This window comes from Ochlerotatus camptorhynchus, unplaced genomic scaffold, assembly GCF_037179485.1.
Source record: "Ochlerotatus camptorhynchus isolate MF236.1 unplaced genomic scaffold, CSIRO-AGI_Acam_v1.1 ptg000274l, whole genome shotgun sequence".
Classification (NCBI taxonomy): Eukaryota; Metazoa; Arthropoda; class Insecta; order Diptera; family Culicidae; genus Ochlerotatus; species Ochlerotatus camptorhynchus.
In genome coordinates this window covers 8,405,434-8,424,887 of record NW_027040763.1, presented here as the reverse complement: position 1 = coordinate 8,424,887, position 19,454 = coordinate 8,405,434, and the positions used below count along the sequence as shown (strand labels likewise).

At 38.5% G+C, this 19,454-nt stretch overlaps 3 protein-coding genes across 5 annotated transcripts in view; all 3 read left to right on the top strand.

Moving 5' to 3' along the window:
* Positions 1-1,080, top strand: part of LOC135705688 (P protein-like) — a 95,630-nt gene extending 94,550 nt beyond the window's left edge. For all 3 annotated transcript variants that reach the window (XM_065227474.1, XM_065227473.1, XM_065227475.1), the window contains 3 exons: positions 31-368; positions 431-524; positions 586-1,080. In XM_065227474.1, coding sequence (XP_065083546.1) covers positions 31-368; positions 431-524; positions 586-670 — 517 coding nt within the window. In that variant the 3' untranslated portion in view covers positions 671-1,080. The remainder of the gene's footprint in view (positions 1-30; positions 369-430; positions 525-585) is intronic.
* LOC135705742 (uncharacterized) overlaps positions 1-19,454 on the top strand; it is a 210,526-nt gene that overhangs the window by 189,361 nt on the left and 1,711 nt on the right. The window lies entirely within an intron of this gene.
* LOC135705692 (P protein-like) overlaps positions 12,705-19,454 on the top strand; it is a 313,738-nt gene continuing 306,988 nt past the window's right edge. Inside the window, exon 1 of the mRNA XM_065227486.1 lies at positions 12,705-13,492. The gene's annotated coding sequence lies outside the window, so the exon portion shown is untranslated. The remainder of the gene's footprint in view (positions 13,493-19,454) is intronic.

The following is a 19,454-nucleotide window of genomic DNA, read 5'->3' as shown; positions in this document are numbered from 1 at the left end:
TCATTTACTATCATAAACCATCATTCTCAGAAACGACATGGATGCTGTACTGTCCCGCATCGAATGGCCAACGTTGCTCTTCTTCGCAGCCATGTTCACCCTGATGGAAGCCGTCGAACGGATGGGTTTGATCGACTGGATCGGTCATGCCACCGAGTCAATTATCCAATCCGTATCGGAAGACCTACGGCTGGCAGTAGCGATCATCATCATTCTGTGGATCTCGGCTCTGACTTCGGCCTTCGTAGACAGCATTCCGGTTACGGCCATGATGGTTAAGATCGTTGTGGCCCTATCGGAGAAATCGACATTGGGTCTTCCTCTGCAGCCATTGGTTTGGGCGTTGGCTTTCGGTCCTTGCTTGGGAGGTACGTTCAGTTCTAGACATGCTATGACTCGCTGATTAACTATAAACTTAATTTCAACACAGGCAACGGAACACTGGTCGGTGCTTCGGCAAACGTCATCTGCGCTGGAATAGCGGAGCAGCACGGCTATCGGTTCAGTTTCATGGACTATTTTAAGTAAGTACCATTACTGTTGCGTCACATAAATCGCAATCATTCACCCACATTGTATTTACAGACTCGGATTCCCCATCATGTTGGTCAGTGTGATAGTAACGACAGGATATCTGATCATGGCTCACGTAGTGTTCGCCTGGCATTAAAAATGCCCCAGTTCCTTGAGATAGTACACAACCCAGGTGGAATCGACTAGATGTTTTCTGAATATTTACACGACCATACCTACCCCCTCGCCCCTCCCCCCGTACACATCTACATTTAAGCATAGCTAAAAGTGAACCAAAACATCCCTGGGATGAATCGTTTGTATTTATAACTGCAATTAACCTATTCAAACTACTAGAACGTAAGCAGCAACCGTTCAAAATGTTGGTAAGTGTTCTTGTACTATCTACTTCTACCATGAGGTAAAGGATTATAGTTTCATGTTATAGAGAAAAAACAAATCTCCAATACGAATTGTATCTCTGGTATTCTTCTCTCATTTGTATCTCTTTTTGTCAGAGTCGGAAGGTTTTAGTATGAAAGTACGAAAGTAGTAATCCAATAAATTTTGTCATTCATAAATCGCTGAATGTTCTTAAATTTAATGCCGAAATTCTACTCTTTAGGATAACTTTTTGTGCCTTTGAAAGGCTTTGGAAGCTTTACGTTTTATTACTTTAATATTATCATGCAATAATAATTATTTTCCATTTGGTCATTAGTGTAAGCCTATTTTTCAATTGTTTAACTAATCTCCAACTATATTTGTTCACTGTTAATCCATTTAATTTAAAATCATGTAAATAAAAACATTTCACATTACACAAATCGTTTTATTATTGCATTAAAGTTTATTAGCAGACATTTAAAAATCATCATTTCAACATATACTGGTGTCTGTCTTTATGAGCAGGGTATCCTTAATTAGGAAAACAGTGCATCGAAACCTTACAGCAATATTAGCAGAGTTGAGATATATTCCCTTTTTTCACAACCGGACCTCGAATGTTGAGCTCCACACTCATAATTATCTTTTCGATTGTCACTCTCAACCCGTCAAGTGGCTTCCCGAGTGACAGCAAATCGAAATCAAATGTTGATATCAACATCAAACTAAAATCATAATTTGATTTCAGTTTACACAATTGTCAAATTTGATAACAAATTTTGTTTTCATTTTGCTGTGCATTTGCTCTTCAAAAATTGTTGTTGCGAGTTTGTTTTCATTGCATAATAACATAATAACATAACATCAGCATAACATCAAATTGAAAACTTGTTTTGTTATCAACAGGAAAAACTGATATCAAATTAAGTTTTCAATTTGCTCTCACTGATAGCAGAAATTGTTTTCAATGTGATGTCACAGGAAGATTTGTTTGCTCTCAATTTTGATATTTTAACCGTTAAAACGACCAAAACGACAGCAACCTGAGTAATCATTATCAGTGAAATCACAACATCAAATTTAGATTCAAATTTGATCTCAGGCTTTGCTCGGGTTGCTGGTCATCTCGAGGCTCTAAATTTACTTACTTTCTTGTCGTTGTAGCTCCAGAACGGTAAGGGATACGAATGAGAATATTGTAGCTCCATTCTTCAGTGGAGTAACTAGAGCAAAAAATGGCCAAAATTCAAAAACATGATTTTTTTTATATTAAAACCTATATAGCTTCAGTTTGTCATGTACTGATAACTTGACAGGTACATTTTGAGAACATTTATTTTATTTACATCCACTGCCAGTCGTGTAAACATGGTGATTTCAGCACTTATTATTTATAGTATTTTTCCTCAGTGCGTATTTCACTATTAATATGTGTTCTGTGTTATTATACCTTAGTTTATCGGCATTCACAATCATGGGTATTTGAATAGAAGATATGTACAGCAAAATCATGTAATTAATAAATTTCAAGTTTATGTATCACGGTATCTCATTTTCATTTGCATGCATTCCGGGTGACGAGCGAACATGATGAAGAAGATGGCTTTATCACAGAGCCCCGTCTCGGAACGAGTGGATTGTTGAACGACATGGTCTACGATTCAAAATTGGTTTCTGTAATGATAAGTATCACGATTTTCATCGAAATGTAAGTATTATTGACAATAATCATTACAATCAACTCGTATATACATTGAAATACATAAATCAAAGGGAAGGGACGGTCCAACAGGGCACCCATTTGAAGCGATTTGGACAGGGAGAGTGGGAATGCCAACTCCCTGTTGATAACATTTCGTGGATAAAGGGTGGGCTCTTCTCCCCACTCATTGGGGCATCTTCCTGTTTGGGGCTTGTCTTTTTGACCAATTGGCTGATCAAGTTGCTGGAAGGAGATTCTCTTGTTCCGTAGATGCGTATAGGCAACTTTGCCTATCGATCTACCCAATCCGTTTTTGGCCCTTCATACAGCGACATGTTGAGGACAATCAGAGGTTATTAAGCTTGATCAAGACAAACAGAGAAGAGAGCCCACTGCTGTCGGACTTAGTTTCCGTGCTACAATGCGTGGTAAACCACTATCATGCATCATGCGCGGCACCTCTGAAAGAACACCGTATTAAAAAATTAAGGGTTGTGTCCCAAGCATGACCGCATTATTGAAGTGGGACTACGGAGGTTGTTTTTTGTTTGATAATTTAAAAGATAGCGGAAATGGCTCTAATGCTGGCCTATGGATCTAAGATTGGGCTCATCGCTAAAAATCTGCTATTTATCTAGATGAATGCGTCATTGGGACGAAACTAATGGATATTTTTGGTCGCTATTGAAAATTTAGTCGATTGCTGAATTTATGTATGGGTCCAAATTAGGAGCATTTAGGCTGACCTTACATCCATTTCCCCCAATTTCAAAATTATTGATTTGTATAGAACGAAGCTTTTCATTATACAATAGGTCGTATTGACAGCAACCTTCTATCTAGTCGAGATGTCGACTTAAGCTGATGGCTATTAGCAGAGAGGTAACTCTAAGACCACAAGGTCCCGAAGAAACGTGATCAACTTTTGACGTAGGACTACGTCTGTGTTTTCTTTTTTGGGGTACACTTTGTGAAAACCGAAAATGGAACATGTAACACCATTATGAAAGATTTTGAACGTTAATAACTCAGCTGCCCTTGGACCAATTTCAATAGTTTTATCACCAATCGATTAGAAATATTCTTACGCATCTGTTGAATTTAAGACTTTATCATATTTAAAACCACCGATTCCTAGTCCTGACTACTTCAAACTAGGGGAACAGGATTTTTCAGTAATCAAAGAAACACATCTTAGCCCTTGTTACTGTTTATGCCTTGTTGATAGTTACAAGACTCGACTTTGTCCACCGAGGATGATCTTGAAACAAGGAAAAAATGAGTTAGTTAGTCTTCATCTATGCGATTCTTAATCATCTATTCGTTGCTCCCTAGTTTGAAGTGGTGAAGACTAGGGTTCTGGTGCATGGTCATTATCGGTGTCATTCCATAATTTTGTTGCTAAGGAATCCAATTTTGATTGACAAAGGGACGCGCCTTTGGAGGGTGATTTAACACTCCGAAGGGTATAAATAGCGGAACCTTTCAATTAGATTCGGATCCTTGCGATAAATACAAGAATGACAACTGTAAAAAAAATCGAATACTTCACCATTTCTCAATAGTGATGGAGTAATACGACATGCACTAAACTAAGGACACGGGATATACTACAATAGAACAAATTACTGGTCGCAGTGGTGTTAGGTCCCAAACAGAGGAAAAAAAACTGTTGCTATGATAATTAAAATTATCACCAATTGCCTGCGAAAAGCGATTTCCCTAACACAGACAAAGTTGAATTCCATCTGATCGCACCAAACGGTGTTTATTCAATCACCGCGTAGTGAGTGGTGGTGTTCTCCAATACACAACGAAAGGCTCCCCGCAAGCAACTAACCATGAAGGCTTCAACCACTGATCGGATTCTAATCACCTTGTGTGGTGGTATCAGCAGCAGTGAGCTGCAGCCCACATGAGCATCCATAGAATGAGGAAGAAGCCGCACCGCTAATGATCAGAATCAGTAGCTCTTCGTGAGTCGCTGTGGCCCATCTATGTCAAAAGCGTCATACTAAAGAGTAAAAATAGAGAGAACCCTGCTCAAATTCCTATGACTACCCAAAACACAAGGTCCTGCTGCAGTTAACAAATAGGATTTATTATTCGAGTGAGAAATGATAGGTATAGTCATTCAGAACTGAAGACAGCAAACTTCTATCTAGTCGTACTGTCAAGTCAAAGCAAGCAATAAGATGTCAAATTGCACGTTAGCGTCACATGGTGAGTGAAATCTGAACTGAGTTGTCCATCATCCAATAGGTCTTAATAATCAAAATTTGTCCAAGACCACTACCTTCTATCTAGTCGCAGTCGCAAGTTAAAGCAATAAGAAGTAAAATGGTATGCTAGTAATAAGAAGTTAAAAATATACTAGTGTGATGTACACCATCCAATAAGTTTCTTTCACTTGAAAAACTTTTCCAAAGACAGAAACCTTCTATCTAGTCAAGATGTCAAGTTAAGCAAATAATTGATTAGTGCCACCTGGAAGAAAAATTCTGAACTCAACTGTTCACCTTCCAATAAGCCTTTTAATGCACCTCCAGTGTAGAGAGTGCCAGGCGAGTTCGTGAGGAAACGTCAACCAAACCGTTTGCTTACATCAGAATAAAGATTTTTCACAACGCAAATTAAAGCATTTTTCATAGAACGTCTTGCCAATTTCCATCAGTAATTGTCCTATTTTACGATATTCCATAGATCTGAACTGTTCACTATTCACACACAAGAATTTCGGAAGATCATGACCAATAGGGAACTATTCTAATTTTACTTTTTTCTCAACAAAAAAAATCATGAACACCAGCAGCGTTCTTGCAAAAACGATACAGAATTGACCACTTTGTCAAGCAGCTTTGGCCAAAACTGGACCAACTAATTTCTATTTTTTTATGAAACGCACAAATGTTGGCTACTTTTTTCGAGGTTCTAGAAGAAAAAAATCTGAAAATAATGTTTTATTTCAAAGTTCGAGTGGTAGTAAACGTCATTTTAACTGCTTGAATGAAGTGGTTAATTAAATTTTACAACTGTAGATCAAGTTTTGGAGCATCTCAGATGAATCAAGTGATCAGTTCTAACCACCATCTTCTTCTTCTTCTTCTTCTTCTTCTTCTTCTTCTTCTTTTTCTTCTTCTTCGCATTTCAAGCTTATTGCATATCGTATATTAGCTTATTGCGTGCTCTCAACTTAGTGTTCTAGATACACTTCCATAGTTATTAATTGAGAGCTTTCGATGCCTGTACCATTTTTGCATTGGTATAATCATACTTCTATGCCCAGGGAAGTCGAGAAATTTTCGAACCCGAAAAATTCCTAGACTGGACCGGGAATTGAACCCAGCCACCTCCAGCATGGTCTTGCTTTGTAGCTGCGCCTTTACTGGCTCGGCTAAGGGACCATGACATCACTGAAAATTGTGAAAGTGTGGTTACTCAGTGAGTGAGTCAAATTTTCCTCAAAAATCTGCGCGAATGTGACGAAAATCAAGAAAAAATTTACCCAGTATACTTGGCCGACAAAAGTAACTCAATACCTGAGTCGAACTCAACTCACAATTGCATTACATTGCCTAGCACCATTGGGCGCTGTAGGGATACTCAAAGTGAGCGCCGCTTAAATTCAATTTTAGCTATTCAACGGTATTCAAAAAAAAATTTCCTAGAAAATCGAGGAAAATCGCTGTCAACATATTCCAAATCCAACCACTAGAGGCGCTGCTATAGAATAAATAAAGTGTCTGGATTCCAAGTGGACCAGACTTTACAATGAAGTTGTCAATATGCAATAATTTTTTTTTTTAAACACTGTTCTTTCCACTTTACCAAATTGTCAGCGCACTATTAGTATGAAGTGCCATAGTAATGAAACTTTGGGAAACGATTCCATAGGGAAAATAATTTCGTATGTTATTGCAAAACATTACAGCCTACACACTTAAATTTTTTCGCCGAGATTCCAACAGCCGAGCAGTTCTGCAATTTATTTAGCTGAGCTTCAGCAAAATAAATTGAAACTGCTGGAAATCAACAAGACATTTGCAACCTGTTCTCAGCCAAATTTGCTAGTGTGTTTGAAGACGAGCAACTTTCCGCTTTTAGATCCACTGCGCCGCATATTCCAGCTCTCTCTTTCCAGCGGCATCTTCCCGTCTTGCTGGAAGACTTCGGATATGTTTCCTGTTCATATAAAGGTTGTTGCTTACTGGTGTAGTCTAAATCGACTGATCGTCAACCCAGCTAAGTGTACAATCATTACTTTCTCACACAAGCAACAACCGATTATTTTCAATAACAAACTATTAGGCACGACTATCGAACGGGTGCATTGCGTGAAAGACTTAGGCAATTTTTCAGACTCAAAGCTGACATACTCACACCATATATCGTATATCGTCGACAAAGCGTCCAGAACTCTTGGCTTTGTCTTCAAGATTACTAGGAACTTCACAGACATTTACTGGTTGAAATCGCTCTATTGCTCTCTCGTACGATCTACGCTGGAATACTGCTCTGCAGTCTGGAGCCCGAACTACAATAATGTGGCCGAGCGAATTGAATCTGTGCAATGGCGTTTTCTTCGCTTCGCGCCTCGTAAGCTGTCTTGGAGATACCCACTTCGTCTTTCAAGCTTCGAGAATCGCTGCCAATTGATCAATGTCGAGCCCTTACGTATCCGAAGAGATGTTTTTCGAGCCTTAACAGTCGCCGATACTCTGCAAAGAAGAATCGACTGCGAAACAATTCTGCTTCAAGTGAACATTTATGTTCAACCTCGATCACTACGCAACAGTCTTATGCTAAGACTTCCACTTCTTTGAACTAATTATAGCTTAGGGAGTGCTATTTACGGCTTGCAGCGAGTGTTCAACCGAGTAGCGTTGATGTTCGATTTCCACTTGATACGGAACAGTGCTGATAAAAATCATTTCTTCTAAACTCAACATAGCTGAAAATGAAGACAACCTTAACAGATAGACCAACTACTTGCATGAATCTGAATTTTGACATAAGAACATTCTCTTGATCATGGCAACCTCTGAGTATAGTAAACAACATTTCAGTGCCAACATTTCAAAGGGGCGTAATTGCGTTTGCAAACAATGGCTTTAGCCGTCGATTTCTCGCTAATAAAACCTCACTCATGAAAAATAATGGTACCAGCAGGTAGAGGAATGTCTCCTTTACCAGCTAGCATTGTAATTTTGGAGAGGTAAGATTTCATTCGCGAGAAATTGACGGTTAAAGTAATGGTTTACAAAAGCAATTACGCCCCTTTGAAATGTTGGCATTTGTTTTTCTTCATTCGTGGCTGAATGTTCATTATCGCCTCCGTTGTTGTCAATATTAATATTCGTTTTCATCTTGGTGAGGATGATTTTGAGGATCTAATGCACAATGATTATTTTAATTTCACACAAATATAGCGCTGCAGGACGTGTTGTGTTAGTTTTTACACACAAGCCGATGGCAAATTATTGCCTTATGCTGAATTGATGATAAAATTCCGGGTTTAGGCTCTGGAGTCGACCATATTCAAAATAATCATTTTGCCCAAAATGAATTTGATTATTTTGAGGATCATTTCTGATTTTGAAAATTTTGGGTTGGACAATCAAGCACTGGAGAATATCAACAAACACGTATTCGTTGATTTATAATGAACTCATTTGTTCATTTCGCTCTTACGTAACTGCGAAGATATTCAAAACAAACGCGACTCATCTACACTGGGTTGAAGCGCTACTCCTTGCGTGTGATAGTAAATGATAAAATAGAAACTGATACGGAATATGCTTCGCCGAAGATTCTCTGAATTTTTCGCTGACCCAAGGCGCTTGACGCCCAACACCTAAGTGTAAAATGTTAGACTAATACATTTTTAGTAACTTGACAATGCTTTCCTTGTTATTTTCGTTTGTAACTGTAGTATATGCAAGGGATAAATCACTCAGCACATTGTGCCGGAATTATATTCTACACAGCTTGGGCACATCCATCGGCACATTTTCGGCATACCTCCGGCACAATCTCGTAGGCATTAGATTGTTGTAAATAAAATGGGAACACTGCTGGACAAAAGGTCATTAAAGTTGTTCTGAACATTACGTGCTGTTTGACTGTATGTTCAGGAACATCTTCTATTTGAATATACCAGTTCACTTATAGATCTAAATACGAATTGTAGGTTCTAGAGTGGACTGAAGAGGAAGAGGCAGTTAATCAGATCTCATTAGTACCCTTAATTCAAATAATGCTGCAACTCACACGAAACAAACTAAAGAAGTCGATGCTTCACCCTCCACAGTCGGTCTCCAACCATTTTCCCCATCGGTTCCAACTCTTTCCGGCCGAAAGGCTAGGTTTCGGGTCTGCCTTTGAGGGCATTATAAAACAATAAAACACAGGACTTTTATTACCCTATGGATCACAAAACACCGAAACTTCGCACACTCGCCACTTCCCGCGTCATCGTCAATCCGATTTATCCTTGCGATTTCAAACCAAAACATTCAAGGTGCCAGAAATACCGGGTTGTCGGGATGGGTATTTTACAAACAATCGCAGCTTGCTCTATGACCGGCACAATCGGCATACTTGCGGCACACTGACAAAAAAGATGACCCAAGATTGGTGTGTGGAGTGACCTACCCCTTGAGTATATGTGTATAATCTGTACTTTTTTTTACAACACATCATTGGGACTATTTCTAGTCTGTTGATGCAAATATAACAAATATACAAAACAATTGCCGCTAACAAACATATATTTTGCAGAGATATCCTAGGGGTAAGACAACTGTTCTCAGAGTTAATATATTTGCTGTGAGTAAATTTGAGTTACTCAATATTTACTCAAAAACAAACAAAATAGTCTAATATTTTTCATCAAATAATGTTCAAACAATCCCCGTCTGACAGAATGTTTTGATTTCAAGATTTAGTTTTCATTCATTAAAAGATCCAAGTTAGATGGCTCTTGTCCAAGCCAAGGGATGTTTAGGTCTCTTTTGCTTTCTAGGATGGATGGCTATACTGTAATGTCTTTGAAGTTTTTGGTGATGTGGTGGTGTTAGTGTTTCCATATCCCAGCCATTTATAATAACCCGGGAATCTTAAAATAGCTAAAGACTCTTCCCGGAAATCGGGAAATATTTTCGGTAGTTATTTATTAAAACTTGAACTTCGTCAGGATTTCTCCCGGAAGATTTTTCCGACAATTTCTGGAAGTTTCTTCCAACTTCCCCTTGAAGATTTCGACCAGCTTCTTCGGAAAGATTCTTATGATTACTCTGGGAGGTTTCGTCTGACTTTGCACGAAAGTTTCTTCCAACATCCCCTGGAAGTTTTTTTTTTTCAAAATTGCCCTGGAAGAATCTTCCACCTTCGTCCATTGTTCAACGGAAGTTTCATCAGCTTTTCATTCCAACAGTATCAGATTATAATCAGAAGTCCTAGATTACAATCAGAAGTCCTACCGCTGAAAGTGGAAACTATTTCCCATTTCATCCGGACTTCCCACGGAAAACTTTTTTGAATTATTCTGAAAGTTTCATCCGGCTTCCTAAATTTGCATGGAAGTCTCTTCTAACTTCGCCCGGGAGTTTTTCACAGTTTGTGTCAGAAGCGTCTACCTGTTTCGTTTGAAAGATTCTTCGACAGGAAGCTTTCTTGACTTCGCACTAAAGATTCGCCAAACTTTCTCCGGAAATGTTCATCAATTTTCCCCAAAAGTTGTGTGGTCATTTTTAATATAATATATGTTTAACATGGTTTTCGTACAAAAAAACTGCTTCTCGGGAAGTCAAACTAGTTTTCTGGGAATCGGGAAATGATAATTCTGGTAAATTGCCCGGGAAGGAAACACTAGATGGTGTGATTTCAAGACTAAGGAAGTAAGAATTTGGCCAAATGTTTTCAGAAGATTAATTTAGCTTATGAAAATTAAAACTCAATCTCCTAAAATCGGTCAAAGAGGTTTCATATTTTGTTGCACTACATGCCTGAAATAAGGAAACTCTTTCGTGATAAGCAACATTTTATTTACCAGCATTCATTAAGGAAGAGGGGTTTAAATCTATGAGAATATTTAGCTAGAAAATGTCAGAGTTAGGGTCAACTCTCTCCAGAAGCGTTCGTTGTTTTCCCTGATACTCCTGCAAAAAGACATCAATAGACACGAGTCGAAAAAGGTTGAACAGGAACAAGTTGAATTTTCATCGTCTGGTGTTGTTGTGTTGATCGATATTTATTTATATATGCAGTCTTTTATTTAATTGTTCATCCCAGGTCCAAATAGGTTAGTTCTGGCCAACTGCATAGTTGATTATATTCTGAAACTTATATGAAGTTTGTCAATGAGCGATCGTCGAAAGGATGTAGGAACCATCACATACCATTTTTTAATACTGGGATTGTCCAAAATCAACCTTTGGATTGACTGGATTATATGGAATCCCCCCTGGGCAGTCATGAATCCCCGTCAATATTGAATGCAATTCTTCCTGTGATTGTCCGGAATCCTCCCTGGGATAGTTCATATTCCTTCTTTGGATTTTCCGAAGTTACCTTTGATATTGTTGGGAAACCGAACTGGGATTGTCTGAAATTCCCCCTAGGCTTGTTCGGAATCCCTACTGAGACTGTCATAAATCCCCTTTGCGATTGACTGGAACTCTCCTAGAGATTGTACAAAATCCCCCTAATAAAACGCCATCGGCATGGCAGTAAAGCAAGACAGCTTTGACTGTTTCGTAAGGTCACCATAGAAATCTTCCATCGAATTTTAGGGGACAGCTTGTAGTTCCTTTCATACACGTGCAATTGCCTTTTAATTGCTGAAAGATGTTCCCAGTAAAGCATTGCAAGCACACCGTTTAAAATGTTGTTGCTTTGCTTTGCTTGACAGTATCGGTTGCTATGTGTATTTTATGTTGAGCAACGCGAGTTACTCAGAGTTACTCAAAATTAACTCCGATTTTACTCATGATCAAAAGCTGTCTTGCCCCAAGGAGATATCACCAAAAGTAAATGCCGAGGTAATCGGCTGCTGGAGATTTTACCGAGCTAGATTAAGTGTGTACCTGTACCCCACTGTGCGTGTCCACTGGGAGGGATTATACTATTTACAATCTTTCTTAATACTTAAGTTAGTAGAAGCGGTGACCGGCCGATTACACACTGCTTACACGAGTTTCTATTAATGTACTCCTTCTAATATTTTAACAATCTATCTCAAATTCGCAATGAAAAAGAATGTCATGAATTCTAGTGTATGTGACTGAACTATAAGAAACTGGAATAACATGGCCCACGTTTTTTCATAGATTTCCGATTGTTAATTCGTGAATTTAACGAGCAAAATGCTAGTTCAGTACTTGAATAAAATTCCATAATAAGTAACGGGAAAGAAACCAAAAACCGCGTGGGGCCATTTTACCCCAGGAGTGCATCATGGACTGTTCTCCCTACTTGAATTGTACATTCTGCGAGTTATTTATTATGCAGAGCCATCTACCAAATAGAATCAGCAACCGAATTGCGAGCTTTCAATCAATAAACTCATTATGAGCATCACATTTTCCTCAGTCTGCTCAGAACATCAGCAACTTTACCTTCCAGCTAAGTATTGGTTCTCCACAATACTCACAACCTTTCGATACATTTATTTCCAGCTCCGACATGCCGCCACTTCATCAGCTCACAGTTTTCCATGCATTTACCCACAGAACTCAACGGTCCAATTTCTGTTTTCTCACTTCATCGCCATCTCAATTTTCTCACCACGCTCACCAGCGGCTGCGATTCGATTACGATCCATCCATCCACCCCCTTATCAACTCACAGTCAGCTGTGAGTGAGCTCCCATCCGTCGTCCGTCCGTGGTGCACTCGCTGGAAGGGAAGTCTACTCATCGGGCGAATTGCACGACGGCGACGGCGCGGTGAATCGAACAACCGATATCAAATGGGCCAGGTCAGCTGAACATCGAAAGTGGCACCGAGCTTCAGTCTCTTCATGCCTCTCGCGCGCTCGCTCTCTGTGGTGTGCTCTGCCTCTTGTGTGTCTGCTTTGACGCCCGCGAGGGTGACCTCCCAAAGTTGCGTCGCAAGGAAAATCCACGACCGGCGGCGGCGGCGGTGGTGTGTTCTCCGTCGGAACGGAACGGATCGCACGGGACTCTCTGCAATTTCTGCTGGAAGTAACGACTGCGTCTGGTGCTACGATTCTTTGGATGCTTCTGGCTCTGCGTGTCTGTTTCTCTATTTCTGATCTGGTCAATCACTATCATTTTATGTGATTAGTTTTCGCTTGAAGTAGGAATCAGAGGATTTTGACGTGCTTGTGGGTGGATTCTCCGTAGGGCAGTGAAAAGCTTAAAGTGGATGGAGTTTTCTTTTGTTCGACGATGAATGGCAGTTGACGACGGCGACATAGTGAAAATCTGACGTAGGAGGAAAAAGTTATAATTTGGTTACAACCATCCTACGTCGTCGATTGAGTTCGCGAATCAAGTCGAGCTCGACCCAGACACAGAGGGACCAGAGTTTGTAGGTAAAATGTGCAGTTTGGCAGTGGCCAGCCGGGATTTGTGTCAACAGCAATCGTCGGAAGTGGTTGCTTCCAGTAGCAGCGACGACGACGAAGACGACAGGGTCTAGAGAGGACGGAGTGAAGGCACCTCCTTCTTAGTGCCCCTCGTCTGACCGAGTACTGCGTGGAGAAAAAGAGCAAAGACTTTTTCTAGCACTCAATTTCACTAATCAACATCAGCCTCCCCTTTCTTGGCTTTGTTTGGATAAGAGAAAGGGTGAAAAACTAACTGACTGACAAACAGACGGACAGCTTCATCAGAGGATTATTTGCGTGGCTGCTAGTCGAAAGAACGTAAGTATTCTAACCACTACATACGACGGTCATAAATCATTCTCATATCAGAAAAAGTGCTTACATGGGACTTTTCCGGCCATGATGGGCTCACCGCCCATAGGAGATAGGAAATTGTGAAACATGATGGCCATTGGTTATCTTCTGATCGGACTGATACCGTTGTAAGAGTGCTTGTTTTATTGCTTTTATCCCTCCGGGGCATGTGGGTAAAGGTTTTGCGTCTGTTCATATTATTGGGAAAATAGAACAGCGCCAGTTCTAGAAACAATAAAGCTAACAGCGTTTGATTAGTAATACATAGCTGGCAAGTATACCGCTTGCGAAAATATCTCTTTTGGAATTTAATAGAGAATCACAGAATTCTCCACCACATACTTGTGTAGGCTCTTAAAATTCCTATATATACATATATAACATAGAGATTCGCTAAACATCAACTGATAATAGACCAGTCTCACACTAATTAGATATTTTCAACTCAGAACTTGATTGTACGATTGCACGAAATTTATGGAATACAACAATAGATCAAATTACAAGGCGCAGTGCGTCCTTGTCCCAAACAAAAAAAAAAGGGTGGTTGTGTACAAGACACGACCGTATACGTGATCCAGACTACGTTAAGCTGTTTAGTGAGCTTCTCGTGCATTTTTTCTTCATATTAATTTAAAATACAGTAGAAGTAGAAGTGACTTTTTTCAAATCAAACGTCTGGTTTCCAATAAGAAGGTGCACTGCAAAAAAGACATGTAAATTTCAGTGCCCTGAGACCGACACATGCAAGCGGCCCTTTTGACATAAGAATCAGTTGAAAAGAACGGGAAAATCAATTTAATCAAATGCACTTTTCGTCGAGTTGCATATGTTTCAGTTTCAGGACACTTAAATTTACATGCCATGTTTGTTTACGTTCCATGATTTACGTCAAAGCTAAATTACATCTCGTGTAAAAATAATAATTTCTAAGTGTGCACATTAATTGAAAATTAAGGGGATTCAGTTATCAGGGTGGCCACTGATCCAGGAAATCCAGAAATTAACCGAGTGTCGTAACCAACCGGACATAACCGGGAGTTGATTTTTTATTTGCTTGCATATTTCCGGGAAAAAATGGATTTCAGCTAAGCTTTAAGCAAGGTAAAAAATAATAATAAAAAATGGGTAATGACCATCATAGTACAAAGAGCAAATATGCTGTAAGCTTGTATTATCTTTGTCTTCAAAATAACTCTCGTGACAATTTGCTTCAATTTCTCTTCATATATATTTTTTTAAATTCATTTGGAATATTTTTCATAAATCTCTTGGTTTGAATTTGGAAAGAATTCTTCCAGAATTTCTTTTGAATTTACTTAAGAGTTACAAGGGAACTTTTCTGAGAATTTTTCTGAAATGTTTCTCAAATTCCCTTAAGAGATCCTATTTGAATTTTTAATTAATTCACTCGAAACTCTCCTTTGAATACCCTTGGAAATTTCTTCAAAATAGTCCGCACGCTAATCCAAATATTTTTGGAAATATGCTCAAACTTTTCTGTGAATTCAACTATTTGAAACCATCTCGGAAATTCTCATTAAAATTTTCTAAATTCTTGTAGGAATTACCTTGAAGCTTGCTTGAAATTCTGCAAATATATAGCTATATTCAGAATTAAATTCTTGTGGAATTAGTATCGATGTTGAAGCTCTCCTCAAACTTCTTCTCAGTGAAATCTTTGATTGATCTATTGATTGCTTAACATTTGAAATATTTTCTGCCGCAGGTTATCATTTTAGGCTTGGTGTAGTTATCATTATCATAATTAAGATTTTCGTAGGTTTAATTAACATAGAATTTTCCCCCAAATTCCTTTAAAATGCTCGAATTCCTTCTCATTTGCTTTAGAATTCCCTGGATTCATGAGTACCTTGGAATTCTGGATTTTGTCTTAAGTTTAAAAGTCCTTAACACTTCCTTGTAAAACTGTTCAAAATGACCTGGAACTTCTCCTCAGAATCCTCTTCGTATTTTTCCTCTACAATTCTACTCAATTCTCGGTTGACATTCTCATCAAAATTCTCTAGACATTTTTTTTCTCTGTTCGGGACCTAACACTACTGCGACCAGTAATTTGATCTATTGTAGTATATCCCGTGTCCTTAGTTTAGTGCATGTCGTATTACTCCATCACTATTGAGAAATGATGAAGTATTCGATTTGCAGTTGTCATTCTCGCATTTATCGCAAGGATCCGACTCTAATTGAAAGGTCCCACTATTTATACCCTTCGGAGTGTTGAAACACTCTCCAAAGACGCGCCCCTTTGTCAGTCAAAATTGGATTCCTTAGCAATAAAATTAAGGAATGACACCGATAATGACCATGCATCAGAACCCTAGTCTTTATCACTTCAAACTAGGGAACAACGAATAGAAGATTAGGAATCCCATAGATGAAGACTAACTAACTCATTTTTTCCTTGTTTCAAGATCATCCTCGGTGGACAAAGCCGAGTCTTGTCACTATTAACAAGGTATAAAAAGTAACAAGGACTAAGATGTGTTCCTTGGATTACTGAAAAATCCTGTTCCCCTAGTTTGAAGTAGTCAGGACTAGGAATCGGTGGTAGATCTTACATCCCGTAACGTACCACGAAAAGGTGATCTACCCAGGCTACGGGGTACATCTCTCTCTCTCTCTCACTAGACAATACTTCAAAGTGTTAAAATCCTAAAATGTTGTCCAAATCCAAGAGTAAAGATTTTTTTTTAATCAGAGTTCTTGAAAATTAAGCCTTGAAATTTTACATTTTCCAAAGTCTGAAATCTAGTTCAATAGTGTAAAAAAAAAACCCATTGCCTCTGTAAAACTGTTTCATATAATGTTCAAAAAGAAATCCTAATCCGCGATCTGAAATGTCATTCCGTTGATCCGTTTTTTTTTCAAAAGAATTTCTAAGTTCAATCGATCACTTGAACTTACAACATCTTTCTATTCGGTCTGATGACCTATACGACTCAGTAGCGTTCGGCCTAGTGGGCTTCTAAAAATGTTTAGCCGTTTATATGAAACCGGGAAAAATATGTTTGGCACCCAGGAGAAACTGGGATAAAAGGGGGATTATATTTCTTAAGTGGACCCTACACGATTGCTTTTATTGACAATAATCGTATTGTCAATACATTCTATATTGACGTCAATACATCGGTATTGACAATATTTCTTTATTCACATCATCAATATTATTGTCAATAATAGCCCTTCGCGTCAATATATTGAAACGTGTGGGGTTCACTTCAAACACGGTGGCCTCTCTTAGTTATTGAATTTCAAAATTAGAGCACAGCACCGCTCTTGTATTACTTTACAGATTCAACCAGAACGATGTGTAACCAAGTGGTACTCGATTATGACGTGTGGGTTAGGAAAAACGATTATTTCATTAAAACAATGACAACATTTTCCAAAAGATTTTTTTAAAGAAAAATTGACAAAGCATTTATTTCAGTAGATGTGTAGAGTTATTTCCTATCGAATAGTGTATTTGGATTTTAATTTCATCTATAAATGACAAAGTTATAACCGTTTAAAGCCTAACCCCTTTTCGTGACGGTCGCAATTTGAGTTTTTTTTATTTACTCCCTGTACCTTCCCATAAGACTTAGTTTACATTAACAATTGATTGCATATTTATTCGGCTCTTTAGGCTGCTTCTACTATAAAACTTAAATCACCCCTATCTGACATTAGACAATTCAAGCTGAACATTGCATTAGGTCCTAAGTAACATTGACAGATTCTCTTCGTCGACTTCCTCTTTGTATCCCCTCGGCCATGTAAGGACATTCTCTAGTATTTTCAGCACACAGATCGATAAAAGAAGCATCTAATCTAGCATCTAATACGACAAACACAGCAAGAAACGTTTATGTGCTCAAGTTATTAACGAAAGAGAAAATTGACGAAGAGAATCGATCAATGTTACTTAGGACCTAATGCAATGTTCAGCTTGAATTATTTTCTTCTGCATCAAGAGCAAATTTTCATTACGACGAAAGTAACAAAGGTAAACAAAGTCGAGCTATCAGTGTCAATCGATTCTCCTGCTATTACACTATATACTGTCCGAATATAGGATCACATCCCGTTTTTAAATTTATTTACCAGTCAAATTGCTTTTTGACGTAATCAGTCAGAGCTTAAAATTATTGACTGCCTAGGCTGTGTGTGAAAGCACTGCACTATTCAATCCATTGCTCTGTGCAGACCGTTTGTCACCCCTATTCTGTATTTCTAGACTAACATTTGAAAGGGGCGTAAGAGCCAAAATGTAAACAAACCATATTTTGCCACATATAGAGAGAATAGTTCACAAACTTCTCGATAAACACGAAAAAGTAGAAGAAAATATCACTTCAAATCACCAAAAACGTTTCTTCTTACATGGCGTATTTCCAACTTTCAAATCTATGATGAATATGGTTGTTACGCCTTGCACCAGAACAACGAATTATATTGTTTTAATATGCCAAACGTATTGACTCTGTAGTATCTAGTCACGCCCGATTCATTTGAAACGCATCCGATTGATATTTCACGTGTAAACAACGAACAAAAAGAAGACCAAAAAATCTCCGGGCGTAATTCCACTCTCACAAAATTTGCGAACGAAGAACCAAGGCGGAACAACAAACAAAAAATCCCGAGGGTGTACTTCCACGGCGTATCACCAGTGTTGGCAGTTCAAAGGGTGGATGATCTGGGGGGTAACAACATGTATGAAATTATCAGGGCGTATGATGTTTTCTTCTCAATTTCACGACAAAGAAAACTTTTTTTGAGTTTTTAGTGATGCACGATGATAGATTACACTATTAACTATATGTCAAGCTTATAAAATCAACCAGAAAATGGAAAGTCGTGTAATAGGATTAATTTTTAGGTCAACAAAATTCAGAAGCGATTTTCTCGATATGGTCATTTTGGAATTACGCCCTTTTCAAATGTTAGTCTAGATTTCGTTTCGAACGAAATTCTCATACAAAAAAATATTTTTTTGTATGAGAATTTCGTTCGAAACGAAATACAGAATAGGGGTGTGTACCAAACGGTAAAGGACGAGGCAATGAAAGAGCCAACAAAAACATTCAGTCACTCACGAGCAGGCGACGCACACCGCTTGCCTTCACTCACACAGCATGTAATTGAGTCATTTTTCCATAGAAAATGCACGCTCAGTCATTCAAAACAAATATTGGGTATCATCACAGAAGAATAAACGTGTTGACTGAGCAACTGACTGAGTGCTCGGCTGTCAGTGACTCGTTTACCTCTGAATCATTCAGACTCTCACGAGGCAGTGAATGATGAGGCAGATGGCAGTTCGTATTCATATCAAAATGACTCAATGAACCTGACTGTTTTGCGCACTGGACTAATCAAAATAGTTTTCGATGTTACTTAAGTCACCCGATTTCTATGGAGATGCCGTTTGACTTAAGTAACAGCGCTGAGAAACCCGTGAAAAGTGTACGTTCGTCGTTTCGCTTTCTTATTATTAAAGTGAATAAATCGAACTGTTTGTTGCTAAGATGATTTCGGGGGTCCTAAAATGATGAATGAGCTGCACGTAAGGAGACGTAATTGATAATTCTCCCGAATATCCTGGTAAATACACTTTGATTTAAGTAACAATAGGGGCCACCAAACGACGTATAATAACTTTTAACTCAAAAACCAGTATTTTTTAGCATGAAAGCTTGCGATTTGCATTTGTATGATTAAAACCCTGCTAAATATTTTAAACATTGCTATCACTATGAGATTATATGTGTTTCATTGGAAATAGGAATAACTTTTCGGTCATCAAAACAAAACTTTATTTTTCTCGGATTGGTGCGAATGTTACTTATGAAAATTTGCTCTTGACATGACAGTTGATATTTGTTGTGGCGAATGGACATCTCTACCAAACGACCCT